We start from the raw sequence: 14583 nt of genomic DNA, 5'->3' as shown, positions 1-14583 counted from the left end.
AAGACAGTGTGACACGGTGGTCTCAATCAGGTCCTCTTCAGAGATGGTAAATAGTCTGACAATGACTTGGTAAACAAAAAACTGATAAAAACTTTTAAAGTTTTCCCCCTTCCATATTACTATAAAACTAACTTAAATATAATAATGTCACATGGTATAAAATGTAACATATGATGTTATAATGGCTGTCATTTTAGTCAAGGAAACCCAAACCACGTATTGTTAATGTTAATGTGACTGTAACAGCTTTGTGTTACCACTGGAGGAAATAATGTGGTCATCTGCTAAAACAATCAGAAAGTAGGCAGCACTATGGGTGTAGGGTGTAGTTTCTCCTAGACGCTGATCTGAGGTCAGTTTTGCATTTCCTCCATTAATGGTTAAGGTTAAGATTGGGGGAGTGGAAGCTGATTCTAGACCTGTATCTAGGGGGGACTTCACCCCAGAGTCAAAAGTGTTAAGGTTGCCATGTGTATTTACACACAGAGTAGCCACAGCATAAGTTGGTTTCACAGACATACTTTTAGTTCAAACAGTGTCCACCTCCACACACTAAGTGACGGGAAAAGTAAGAGAGCTGGAGTGAGAGAGACAGAGGAAGATAGAGATGTAGTGATGGAGGGATGAGGACATACAGTATGTGGATCTGATGAGATGGAAAAAGAGAGAGTAAGAGGGTAGTGAGAGAGAGAGAGGGGTAGAGATAAACAGAGAAAAAAGAGAGAGAGAGAGAGAGAGAGAGAGAGAGAGAGAGAGAGAGAGAGAGAGAGAGAGAGAGAGAAAAGAAAGAGAGAGACCAATAGCGAGAGAGGGAGAGAGAGAGAGAGAGAGAGAGAGAGAGAGAGAGAGAGAGAGAGAGAGAGAGAGGTAGTAATGATAGAGGGATGAGGACCTACTCTGTGGGGTGGATGAGTGCTGTGTTGCCCAGTCGGAGGATAACAGGTCCTCGGGGGTTACGGATCTTCTTGACTGCAGGAGTCTTGAGCAAGGAAAAGCGACGCACCAGATTGTAACCTGCATCACATCCATCGCAACATTAATCCCCAGGCCAGGCAGATTAATCAATCACAGAGAGGAGGGTGGGTGGGTGGGTGGGTGTGTGTGTGTGTGTGTGTGTGTGTGTGTGTGTGTGTGTGTGTGTGTGTGTGTGTGTGTGTGTGTGCGTGCGTGCGTGCGTGTGTGTGGGTGGGTGGGTGGTTGTGTGGGTGTGTGTGTGGGTGTTATTTACCTGTAATGTTGTGTCTGGCTGTCTGAGGGAACTTCCAGTCATCTACCTGTTGGGTGGGGCATCGTACTTCTGGAGAGAGAGAATGAGAGAGAGGAGGGTAAGGAGAGAATTAGAGAGAGGGTAAGGAGAGAATGAGAGAGAGGAGGGTAAGGAGAGAATGAGAGAGAGGAGGGTAAGGAGAGAATGAGAGAGAGGAGGGTAAGGAGAGAATGAGAGAGGAGGGTAGAGAGAATGAGAGAGAGGAGGGTAAGGAGAGAATGAGAGAGAGGAGGGTAAGGAGAGAATGAGAGAGAGGAGGGTAAGGAGAGAATGAGAGAGGAGGGTAGAGATAATGAGAGAGAGGAGGGTAAGGAGAGAATGAGAGAGAGGAGGGTAAGGAGAGAATGAGAGAGGAGGGTAAGGAGAGAATGAGAGAGAGGGGGGTAAGGAGAGAACGAGAGAGAGGAGGGTAAGGAGAGAATGAGAGAGAGGAGGGTAAGGAGAGAATGAGAGAGAGGAGGGTAAGGAGAGAATGAGAGAGAGGAGGGTAGGGAGAGAATGAGAGAGGAGGGTAAGGAGAGAATGAGAGAGAGGAGGGTAAGGAGAGAATGAGAGAGAGGAGGGTAAGGAGAGAATGAGAGAGAGGAGGGTAAGGAGAGAATGAGAGAGAGGAGGGTAAGGAGAGAATGAGAGAGGAGGGTAAGGAGAGAATGAGAGAGAGGAGGGTAAGGAGAGAATGAGAGAGAGGAGGGTAAGGAGAGAATGAGAGAGAGGAGGGTAAGGAGAGAATGAGAGAGGAGGGTAAGGAGAGAATGAGAGAGAGGAGGGTAAGGAGAGAATGAGAGAGGAGGGTAGAGAGAATGAGAGAGAGGAGGGTAAGGAGAGAATGAGAGAGAGGAGGGTAAGGAGAGAATGAGAGAGAGGAGGGTAAGGAGAGAATGAGAGAGAGGAGGGTAAGGAGAGAATGAGAGAGAGGAGGGTAAGGAGAGAATGAGAGAGGAGGGTAAGGAGAGAATGAGAGAGAGGAGGGTAAGGAGAGAATGAGAGAGAGGAGGGTAAGAAAGAGGGATGGACATGTTGTGTGAAATGTTCTGGACATGTTGTGTGAAATGTTCTGGACATGTTGTGTGAAATGTTCTGGACATGTTGTGTGAAATGACATTCAAACAGAAGACGCACAGTAAATATGAAATGAGTTTAAAACATGCAGGTCTAAATACACATGAAGAACAAGTCAATTAATAGCAAACAGAGCATGGTAAAAACATGGTCAAACAACAAATCTAATCTAACGTTATTTGTCACATGATTGGTAAACAACAGGTGTAGACTAACAGTGAAATGCTTACTTACGGGTCATTTTCCAACAATAAAGAGTTAAAAAATAAGATAAAAATTTAATAAAAAATAAATACATAGTGAATAACAAATAAAAGTAACAAGTAAAAAATAAAATGGCAATACTGTATATAGGGGCTTTACGGAAGAGTGGCCAGAAAAAAAGCCATTGCTTAAAGAAAAAAATAAGCAAACACGTTTGGTGTTCGCCAAAAGCCATGTGGGAGACTCCCCAAACATATGGAAGAAGGTACTCTGGTCAGATGAGACTAAAATTGTACTTTTTGGCCATCAAGGAAAACGCTATGTCTGGCGCAAACCCAACACCTCTCATCACCCAGAGAACACCATCCCCACAGTGAAGCATGGTGGTGGCAGCATCATGCTGTGGGGATGTTTTTATTTCGGCAGGGACTGGGAAACTGGTCAGAATTGAAGGAATGATGGATGGCGCTAAATACAGGGACATTCTTAAGGGAAATCTGTTTCAGTCTTCCAGAGATTTGAGAGTGGAACAGAGGTTCACCTTCCAGCAGTGAATGACCCTAAGCATACTGCTAAAGCAACACTCGAGTGGTTTAAGGGGAAACATTTAAATGTCTTAGAATGGCCTTGTCAAAGGGTGGGGGGTAAAGGAGGAGGAGAGAGAGGGAGACAACCCAGAGTCTCTCAGAGCATTCACAGTCAGCTCACTGACACCCCTATCAGATCACTGCAAAATCACAGTCTACTTGAACAGAGCAATTCTCAATCATGAGGCATCAAAGCCAAAGGAACTGCATAATATTAAGAAATGTTATAGATGGAAGGAAAGAAACGTAGAAACCTACCAAAAAACTATTAGGCAACAACAAATTCAATCCCTTTTTGACAACTTCCTGGACAAAACGTTTCACTGTAACAGTGAAGGTGTAAACTTGGCACTAGAAAACCTAAACAGTATATTTGACCTCTCAGCTTCCCTATCAAATCAAAAAAATTCAAGCAGCCAACCTAAGAAAATTAACAACACTGACAAATGGTTTGATGAAGAATGCAAAAACCTAAGAAAGAAATTGAGAAACCTATCCAACCAAAAACATAGAGACCCAGAAAACCTGAGCCTACACCTTCATTATGGTGAATCACTAAAACAATACAGAAATACACTACGGAAAAAGAAGGAACAGCATGTCAGAAATCAGCTAAATGAAATTGAAGAATCCATAGAATCGAACCACTTCTGGGAAAATTGGAACACACTAAACAAATCAAATCAAATTTGATTTGCCACATGCGCCGAATACAACAGGTGTAGACATTACCGTGAAATGCTTACTTACAGCCCTTAACCAACAATGCATTTATTTTTAATAAAAAAAGTAAAATAAAACATCAACAACAAAAAAGTGTTGAGAAAAAAAGAGCAGAAGTAAAATAAAATAACAGTAGGGAGGCTATATATAGGGGGGTACTAGTGCAGAGTCAATGTGCGGGGCCACCGGCTAGTTGAGGTAGTTGAGGTAATATGTACATTTGGGTAGAGTTAAAGTGACTACGCATAAATAATGAACAGAGTAGCAGCAGCGTAAAAAGATGGGGTGGGGGTGGGGGGGGGCAGTGCAAGTAGTCCGGGTAGCCATGATTAGATTCAAAAGTCTTATGGCTTGGGGGTAGAAGCTGTTGAGAATCCTTTTGGACCTAGACTTGGCGCTCCGGTACCGCTTGCCATGCGGTAGCAGAGAGAAAAGTCAATGACTAGGGTGGCTGGAGTCTTTGACAATTTTGAGGGCCTTCCTCTGACACCGCCTGGTATAGAGGTCCTGGATGGCAGGAAGCTTGGCCCCAGTGATGTACTGGGCCATACGCACTACCCTCTGTTATCTATCCAAAACGGAGATATATAGATAAACCACTTCTCCAATTTTTTGGCTCTATAACAAAGAACAAACAGCAAAAACATATACATGATCAAATACAAATCTTAGAATCATCTATTAAAAGACTACCAGAACCCACTGGATTCTCAAATTACATTGAATAATCTACAGGACAAAATATAAACCCTTCAACCCAAAAAGGCCTGTGGTGTTGATGGTATCCTAAATGAAATGATAAAATATATAGACCACAAATTAAACTCTTTAACATCATCCTCAGCTCTGGCATCTTCCCCAATATTTGGAACCAAGGACTGATCACCCCAATCCACCAAAGTGGAGACAAATATGACCCCAATAACTTCTGTGGGATATGCGTGCATCAACAGTAACCTTGGGAAAATCCTCTGCATAATCATTTTTATTTTATTTTTATTTCACCTTTATTTAACCAGGTAAGCCAGTTGAGAACAAGTTCTCATTTACAACTGCGACCTGGCCAAGATAAAGCAAAGCAGTGCGATAAAAACAACAACACAGAGTTACATATGGGGTAAACAAAACATAAAGTCAAAAATACAACAGAAAATATATATACAGTGTGTGCAAATGTAGCAAGTTATGGAGATAAGGCAATAAATAGGCCATAGTGCAAAATAATTACAATTTAGTATTAACACTGGAATGATAGATGTGCAAGAGATGATGTGCCAATAGTGATACTGGGGTGCAAATGAGCAAAATAAATAACAATATGGGGATGAGGTAGTTGGGTGGGCTAATTTCAGATGGGCTGTGTACAGGTGCAGTGATCGGTAAGGTGCTCTGACAACTGATGCTTAAAGTTAGTGAGGGAGATATTCCCTTTTGTACTTTAACTATTTCCACCTTGTTACAACACTGCACATAGCCATAATATGACATTTGAAATGTCTCTATTCTTTTGGAACTTTTGTGAGTGTAATGTTTACTGTTCATTTTATATTGTTTATTTCACTTTTATTTATTATCTACAGTTGAAGTTGGAAGTTTACATACACTTATATTGGAGTCATTAAAACTTGTTTTCAACCACTCCACAAATGTCTTGTTAACAAACTATCGTTTTGGCAAGTCGGTTAGGCCATCTACTTTGTGCATGTCACAAGTAATTTTTCCAACAATTGTTTACAGACAGATTATTTCACTTAAAATTCACTGTTTCACAATTTCAGTGGGTCAGAAGTTTACATACACTAAGTTGACTGTGCCTTTAAACAGCGTGGAAAATTCCAGAAAATGATGTCATGGCTTTAGAAGCTTCTGATAGGCTAATTGACATTATTTGAGTCAATTGGAGGTGTACCTGTGGATGTATTTCAAGGCCTACTTTCAAACTCAGTGCCTCTTTGCTTGACATCATGGGAAAATCAAAAGAAATCAGCTAAGACCTCCGAAAAAAATAGTAGTCCTCCACAAGTCTGGTTCATCCTTGTGAGCAATTTCCAAACGCCTGAAGGTACCACGTTCATCTGTACAAACAATAGTACGCAAGTATAAACACCATGGGACCACGCAGACGTCATACCACTCAGGAAGGAGACGCGTTCTGTCTCCCAGAGATTAATGTACTTTGGTGTGAAAAGTGCAAATCAATCCCAGAACAACAGCAAAGGACCTTGTGAAGATGCTAGATGAAACAGGTACAAAAGTATCTATATCCACAGTAAAACGAGTCCTATATTGACATAACCTGAAAGGCTGCTCAGCAAGGAAGAAGCCACTGTTCCAAAAGCACCATAAAAAAGCCAGACTACGGTTTGCAACTGCACATGGGGACAAAGATCATACTTTTTGGAGAAATGTCCTCTGGTCTGATGAAACAAAAATATAACTTTTTGGCCATAATGACAATCGTTATATTTGGAGGAAAAAGGGGGCTGCTTACAAGCCGAAGAACGCCATCCCAATCGTGAAGCACGGGGGTGGCAGCATCATGCTGTGGTGGTGCTTTGCTGCAGGAGGGACTGGTGCACTTCACAAAATAGATGGCATCATGAAGAAGGAAAATTATGTGGATATATTGAAGCAACATCTCAAGACATCACTCAGGAAGTTAAAGTTTGGTCGCAAATGGGTCTTCCAAATGGACAATGACCCAAAGCATACTTCCAAAGTTGTGGCAAAATGGCTTAAGGACAACAAAGTCAAGGTATTGGAGTGGCCATCACAAAGCCCTGACCTCAATCCTATAGAAAATGTGTGGGCAGAACTGAAAAAGCGTGTGCGAGCAAGGAGGCCTACAAACCTGACTCAGTTACACCAGCTCTGTCAGGAGGAATGGGCCAAAATTCACCCAACTTTTTGTGGGAAGCTTTTGGAAGGCTACCCGAAATGTTTGACCCACGTTAAATTATTTAAAGGCAATGCTACCAAATTCTAATTGAGTGTATGTAATCTTCTGACCCACTGGGAATGTGATGAAATAAATAAAAGCTGAAATAAATCATTCTCTCTACTATTATTCTGACATTTCACATTCTTAAAATAAAGTGGTGATCCTAACTGACCTAAGACAGTGAATCTTTACTAGGATTAAATGTCAGGAATTGTGAAAAACGTAGTTTAAATGTATTTTGCTAAGGTGATTGTAAACTTCCGACTTCAACTGTATTTCACTTGATTTGGCAATGTAAACAAATGTTTCCCATGCCAATAAATCCCTTTGAATTAAATTGAATTGAGAGAGCAGAGAGACAGACAGAGAGAGAGAGAGAGAAAGAGAGAGCGAGAGAGAGAGAGAGAGAGAGAGAGAGAGAGAGAGAGAGAGAGAGAGAGAGAGAGAGAGAGAGGATCTGACAGCTCATCTAGCAAACCGACACAGGCAATGTTTGACAGATACATACTCACTTCATCACCAGAGGTGAAACACACACGTATCACACGCACGCACGCACGCATGCACACACACACACACACACACACACACACACACACACACACACACACACACACACACACACACACACACACACACACACACACACATACACACACACACACACACACACACACACACAATAGATGGATATGTTCTCACCCCCTCAGCAGATCTTAAGGAGAATCACGATGCCTAACTACTTGTACATGGGCCCAGGACAAAAGTTGTACACTATATAGGGAATAGGGTGCCATTTGAGATGCAACCCTAGAATGATTCTGAGAGGAACATTCATAAATGGTGACCAACTCTAACATACCTAATTATACTAATCAAGGTCTTTATGATGAGATTATTGAAGGGATGGGCTGTTTTTCTAGCTCTCCAGGACCAGGGCTGGTGACCACCACTGAAATACGGACAGTACAAGTCAAAGTCTTAGAACACCTACTCATTCAAGGGTTTTTCTTTATTTTAATTATTTTCTACATTGTAGAATAATAGTGAAGACATCAAAACTATGAAATAACACATATGGAATCATGTAGTAACCAAAAAAGTGTTAAACAAATCAAAATATATTTTATATTTGAGATTATTCAAAGTAGCCACCCTTTGCCTTGATGACAGCTTTTCACACTCTTGGCATTCTCTCAACCAGCTTCATGAGGTAGTCAACTGGAATGCATTTGAATTAACAGGTGTGCCTTGTTAAAAGTTAATTTGTGGAATTTCTTTCCTTCTTAATGTGTTTGAGCCAATCAGTTGTGTTGTGACAAGGTAGGGGTAGTATACAGAAGATAGCCCTATTTGGTAAAAGACCAAGTCCATATTATGGCAAGAATAGCTCAAATAAGCAAAGAGAAACGACAGCGCATCACTACTTTAAGACATTATGGTCAGTCAATCCAGAACATTTCAAGAACTTTGAACGTTTCTTCAAGTGCAGTAGCAAAAACCATCAAGCGCTGTGATGAAACTGGCTCTCATGAGGACCGCCACAGGAAAGGAAGACCCAGAGTTACTTTTGCTGCAGAGGAGAAGTTCATTAGAGTTAACTGCACCTCAGATTGCAGCCCAAATAAATGCTTCACAGAGTTCAAGTAACCGATACATCTCAACATCAACTGTTCAGAGGAGACTGCGTGAATCACCCCTTCATGGTCGAATTGCTGCCAAGAAACCACTACTAACAGACTCCAATAATAAGAAGAGACTTGCTTGGGCCAAGAAACACGAGCAATGGACATTAGACATGTGGAAATCTGTCCTTTGGTCTGATGAGTCCAAATTTGAGATTTTCAGTTCCAACCGCTGTGTCTTTGTGAGACGCAGAGTAGTGGACGGGTGAGGTCGGGTGAGGTCGTCGGGTAAGCTTGGCTTTATACATAGTTTGGGCTTTGTCGAGTAAGGCTAAAACTATGTATTTAGATTGTAGTTAGGTATTGTAGGAAGTTATCGTGGGTTGTTGTATGTAATTATTGTAGGTTAGTATTGTATTCGGCTGAGCACGAAGCTAGCTGTATTCGGCTGAAGCTAGAAGCTAGCTGGCTAACCCACCACCTGGACTAGCTGGCGGATAGCTACTGGCAACTATTAGCAACGGTATAGTTGTTTCACGCCTGAGAGTGCCTGTAATTATGCCAGCTGGCTGCCTACAATAGTTACATACAATAATTGCCTACCATTCAGCTGTTTTCTACCATTCAGCTGTTTTCTAACCTCATTGTCTGAACCGTTAACGCTAACTGGTAAACAATAGCTGGAACGACTGAGCGAGCAGACGCGAACTGGCTGAGTCAATTCAGTGGCTAGCTTTGCACTTGGCTAGCTAACAGTAGCTGCTAGGGGTAAGTCATAACCTACATTTGTGTTTTGTTTTTTACATATTGATAGCCTGAGTCGTTCAGGGAATTCGGGACATGGGTGACTAGTTAACGTTAGTTTGGCTCTCTCTGTGTGTTCGTGCCATTCGTGCTGCGCATAGTTAGCTAGCTGAGTTAGTCTATTCATAGAAAACATTGAACCGCTGTAGTTTACAACAATTATAGTTTCTGAGGTAGAAGTTGGGAGAGTTATATTTGGGAGTTATGGTGAGGGAGGCCCGCTCTCTCCTTTCCCAGATGTTTAGTTCATTTCATTCCGATCTCCTCTGCATTATTGTAGCCATTTGCTGCAGCCTGTCAACTATGCCTCTGCCTATCCCTGTTCTCTCCTCTCCGCACAGGCTACACAAACGCCTCACACCGCGTGGCTGCTGCCTCTCTAACCTGGTGGTCCCTGCACGCACCAATCACCTTGAGTTCCAGGTCTCAGGCAGCCTCTGGAACTGCCGTTCTGCTGCCAACAAGGCAGACTTCATCCCAGCCTATGCTACCCTCCAATCCCTCGACTTCTTGGCGCTGACGGAAACATGGATTACCACTGAAAACACTGCTACTCCTACTGCTCTCTCCTCGTCTGACCATGTGTTCTCGCATACCCCGAGAGCATCTGGTCAGCGGGTTGGTGGCACAGGAATCCTCATATCTCCCAAGTGGACATTCTAAATTTTTCCCCTAACCCATCTGTCTATCTCCTCATTTGAATTCCATGCTGTCACAGTCACTAGCCCATTTAAGCTTAATATCCTTGTCATCTATCGCCCTCCAGGTTCCCTTGGAGAGTTCATCAATGAGCTTGACGCCTTGATAAGCTCCTTTCCTGAGGATGGCTCACCCCTCACAGTTTTGGGGGATTTCAACCTCCCTACGTCTACATTTGACTCATTTCTCTCTGCCTCCTTCTTTCCACTCCTCTCCTATTTTGACCTCACCCTCTCACCGTCCCCCCTACTCACAAGGCAGGCAATACGCTTGACCTCATCTTTACTAGATGCTGCTCTTCTACTAATCTCACTGCAACTCCCCTCCATGTCTCCGACCACTACTTTGTATCCTTTTCTCTCTCGCTCTCCTCCAACACTACTCACTCTGCCCCTACACAGATGGTAATGCGCCGCCGCAACCTTCGCTCTCTCTCTCCCACTACTCTCTCCTCTTCCATCCTATCATCTCTTCCCTCTGCTCAATCCTTCTCCCTCCAATCTCCTGATTCTGCCTCCTCAACCCTCCTCTCCTCCCTTTCTGCATCCTTTGACTCTCTGTGTCCCCCTATCCTCCCGGCCGGCTCGGTCCTCCCCCTCCAGCTCCGTGGCTTGATGACTCATTGCGAGCTCACAGAACAGAGCTCCGGGCAGCGGAGCGGAAATGGAAGAAAGCTAAACTCCCTGCCGACCTGGCATCTTTTCACACCCTCCTCTCTACATTTTCTTCATCTGTTTCTGCTGCTAAGGCCACTTTCTACCACTCTAAATTCCAAGCATCTGCCTCTAACCCTAGGAAGCTCTTTGCCACATTCTCCTCCCTGCTGAATCCCCCCTCCTCCCTCTCTGTGGATGACTTCGTCAACCACTTTGAAAAGAAGGTTGACGACATCCGATCCTCGTTTGTTAAGTCTAATGACACTGCTGGTCCTGCTCACACTGCCCTACCCTATGCTTTGACTTCTTTCTCCCCCTCTCTCCAGATAAAATCTTGCGACTTGTGACTGCAGGCCGCCCAACAACCTGCCCGCTTGACCCCATCCCCTCCTCTCTTCTCCAGACCATCTCCGGTGACCTTCTCCCCTACCTCACCTCGCTGATCAACTCATCCTTGACCGCTGGCCATGTCCCTTCCGTCTTCAAGAGAGCGAGAGTTGCACCCCTTCTCAAAAAAACCAACACTCGATCCCACTGATGTCAACAACTACAGACCAGTATCCCTTCTTTCTTTTCTTTCCAAAACTATTGAGCGTGCCGTCTTTAGCCAACTCTCTTGCTATCTCTCTCAGAATGACCTTCTTGGTCCAAACCAGTCAGGTTTCAGGACTGGTCATTCAACTGAGACTGCTCTTCTCTGTGTCACGGAGGCTCTCCGCACTGCTAAAGCTAACTCTCTCTCCTCTGCTCTTGTCCTTCTAGACCTGTCTGCTGCCTTTGATACTGTGAACCATCAGATCCTCCTCTCCACCCTCTCCGAGCTGGGCATCTCCGGCGCGGCTCACTCCTGGATTGCGTCCTACCTGACCGGTCGCTCCTACCAAGTGGCGTGGTGAGAAGCTGTCTCCGCACCACGTGCTCTCACCACTGGTGTCCCCCAGGGCTCAGTTCTAGGCCCTCTCCTATTCTCCCTATACACCAAGTCACTTGGCTCTGTCATATCCTCACATGGCCTCTCCTATCATTGCTACGCTGACGATACACAACTAATCTTCTCCTTTCCCCCTTCTGATAACCAGGTGGCGAATCGCATCTCTGCATGTCTGGCAGACATATCAGTATGGATGATGGATCACCACCTCAAGCTGAACCTTGGCAAGACGGAGCTGCTCTTCCTCCCGGGGAAGCACTGCCCGTTCCATGATCTCGCCATCACAGTTGACAACTCCATTGTGTCCTCCTCCCAGAGTGCGAAGAGCCTTGGCGTGACCCTGGACAACACCCTGTCGTTCTCCGCTAACATCAGGGCGGTGACCCAACCTGCAGGTTCATGCTCTACAACATTCGGAGAGTACGACCCTGCCTTACACAGGAAGCGGCACAGGTCCTAATCCAGGCACTTGTCATCTCCCGTCTGGATTACTGCAACTCGCTGTTGGCTGGGCTCCCTGCCTGTGCCATTAAACCCCTACAACTTATCCAGAATGCCGCAGCCCGTCTGGTGTTCAACCTTCCCAAGTTCTCTCACGTCACCCCACTCCTCCGCACACTCCACTGGCTTCCAGTTGAAGCTCGCATCTGTTACAAGACCATGGTGCTTGCCTATGGAGCTGTGAGGGGAACGGCACCTCCGTACCTTCAGGCTCTGATCAGTCCCTACACCCAAACGAGGGCATTGCGTTCATCCACCTCTGGCCTGCTGGCTCCCTTCCTCTGCGGAAGCATAGTTCCCGCTCAGCCCAGTCAAAACTGTTTGCTGCTCTGGCACCCCAATGGTGGAACAAGCTCCCTCACAACGCCAGGACAGCGGAGTCACTCACCACCTTCCGGAGACATTTGAAACCCCACCTCTTTAAGGAATACCTGGGATAGGTTAAAGTAATCCTTCTACCCCCCCTAAAAAAAATAAATAATAATAATAATAATAATTGTGAAGTGGTTATCCCACTGGCTATAGGGTGAATGCACCAATTTGTAAGTCGCTCTGGATAAGAGCGTCTGCTAAATGACGTAAATGTAAATGTAAATGTAAACGTAGGTGAATGGATGATCTCTGCATGTGTGGTTCCCACCGTGAAGCATGGAGGAGGAGGTGTGAAGGTGCTTTGCTGGTGACACTGTCAGTGATTTATTTAGACTTCAATGCACACTTAACCAGCATGGCTACCACAGCATTCTGCAGCGATACGCCATCCCATCTGGTTTGCGCTTAGTGGGACTATCATTTGTTTTTCAACAGGACAATGACCCAACACACCTCCAGGCTGTGTAAGGTCTATTTGACCAAGGAGAGTGATGAATTGCTGCATCAGATGACCTGGCATCCACAATCACCCGACCTCAACCCAATTGAGATGCTTTGGGATGAGTTGGACCGCAGAGTGAAGGAAAAGCAGCCAACAGGTGCTCAGCATATGTGGGAACTCCTTCAAGACTGTTAGAAAAGCATACCTCATGAAGCTGATTGAGAGAATGCCAAGAGTTTGCAAAGCTGTCATCAAGGCAAAGGGTGGCTACTTTGAAGAATCTCAAATCTCAAATATATTTTGATTTGTTTAACACTTTTTTGGTTACTACATGATTCCATATGTGTCATTTCATAGTTTTTATGTCTTCACTATTATTCTACAATGTAGAAAATAGTAAAAATAGAGAAAAACCCTGGAATGAGTGGGTGTGTCCAAACTTTTGACTGGTACTGTACATACCATGTCAATATATTTGTATAGTGAACTTATGCAAAACTAAGGATAATTGCACATTAAAATTGGCAATGCTCACTGTGAATATGGGGTTGTGGGAAGAAAGAAACTTGGTAGAGGTTGGTAGATAACTTGTGGAGGGATGGAATGTGGGAGAATAGAAACAATCAAACTATTACTTTAGAATAGAAACAGACTACTATCACTAAACTTGGGAGATACAGATATGTCTATTAGGAAATCTAAAGTATCCAGCTATCAGTTTAGAACTTGGGAGATACAGATATGTCTCTTAGGAAATCTAAATTATCCAGCTATCAGTTTAGAACTTGGGAGAAACAGATATGGCTCTTAGGAAATCTAAAGTATCCAGCTACCCCTTCCTACCCCCTTAACTACCCCCTTACCTGCCCCTTCCTACCCCCTTACCTGCCCCTTCCTACCCCTTCATACCCCCTTATCTGCCCCTTCCTACCTCCTTACCTGCCCCTTCCTACCCCCTTACCTGCCCTTTCCTACCCCGTTACCTGCCCCTTCCTACGCCCTTAACTATCCCTTCCTACCTCCTTACTTACCCCTTCCTACCCCCTTACCTGCCCCTTCCTACGCCCTTAACTATCCCTTCCTACCTCCTTACTTACCCCTTCCTACCCCCTTAACTGCCCCTTCCTACCCCCATAACTGACCCTTCCTACCCCCTTAACTACCCCTTCCTAACCTCTTACCCCCCTTACTTACCCCTTCTTACCCCCTTATCTCTCCTGCATACTAGGCAAGCTCTCTCACAAAGAACCAAAAATGCCTTTCAAAAAGTTCCCAGAAACATTATAACGTAATGTCTTATTGCAACTCAACTTGGGCTGTTTGAAGTCACGAGATGCTTCGCTCCTCCCTGAACATACCCCCTCACTCTGCACCCCCCTCCTACCCCCACCTACCCCCCTCCTACCCCCACCTACCCCTCTTCTCCCCGCTCCTACCCCTATTAGACTTCCATTCAGGGACAGAGGCAGAATTAAGATGAAGACCTGACAGAAACCAGGTAGGAGGGCAGGGGGAGGGGTGGGCTAATGGCAGACTGATGAGAAAGGAGGGAGGAGAAGGGAGGAGAGGGAAGAGAAAGAGAGAGAGAGGGAGAAGGAGCGATAGGATGATAAATTGGAGGAAAAGGGAGGTAACGAGGGAGGGGAGAGAGGAGGAGACAGGAGGATAAGAGGAGAGAGGGATGAGAGGAGAGAGGGATGAGAGGAGAGAGGGATGAGAGAGAGAGATGAGAGGAGAGCGGAATGAGAGGAGAGAGGGATGAGAGGAGAGAG

General features: G+C 44.8%; 1 protein-coding gene across 5 annotated transcripts in view; it reads right to left on the bottom strand.

Moving 5' to 3' along the window:
* The window catches only part of LOC121572028 (collagen alpha-1(XVI) chain), a 158726-nt gene that overhangs the window by 130567 nt on the left and 13576 nt on the right, over positions 1 to 14583 (bottom strand). For all 5 annotated transcript variants that reach the window (XM_045222001.1, XM_045222003.1, XM_045222004.1 and 2 more), the window contains exons 3-4: positions 1229 to 1297; positions 897 to 1014 (exon numbers count right to left, since the gene is read on the bottom strand). In XM_045222001.1, coding sequence (XP_045077936.1) covers positions 897 to 1014; positions 1229 to 1297 — 187 coding nt within the window. The remainder of the gene's footprint in view (positions 1 to 896; positions 1015 to 1228; positions 1298 to 14583) is intronic.

Source organism: Coregonus clupeaformis, chromosome 8 (genome assembly GCF_020615455.1).
Source record: "Coregonus clupeaformis isolate EN_2021a chromosome 8, ASM2061545v1, whole genome shotgun sequence".
Lineage (NCBI taxonomy): Eukaryota > Metazoa > Chordata > Actinopteri > Salmoniformes > Salmonidae > Coregonus > Coregonus clupeaformis.
The sequence above is the reverse complement of the archived record's forward strand: the minus strand, read 5'-3'. Positions and strand labels throughout refer to the sequence as shown.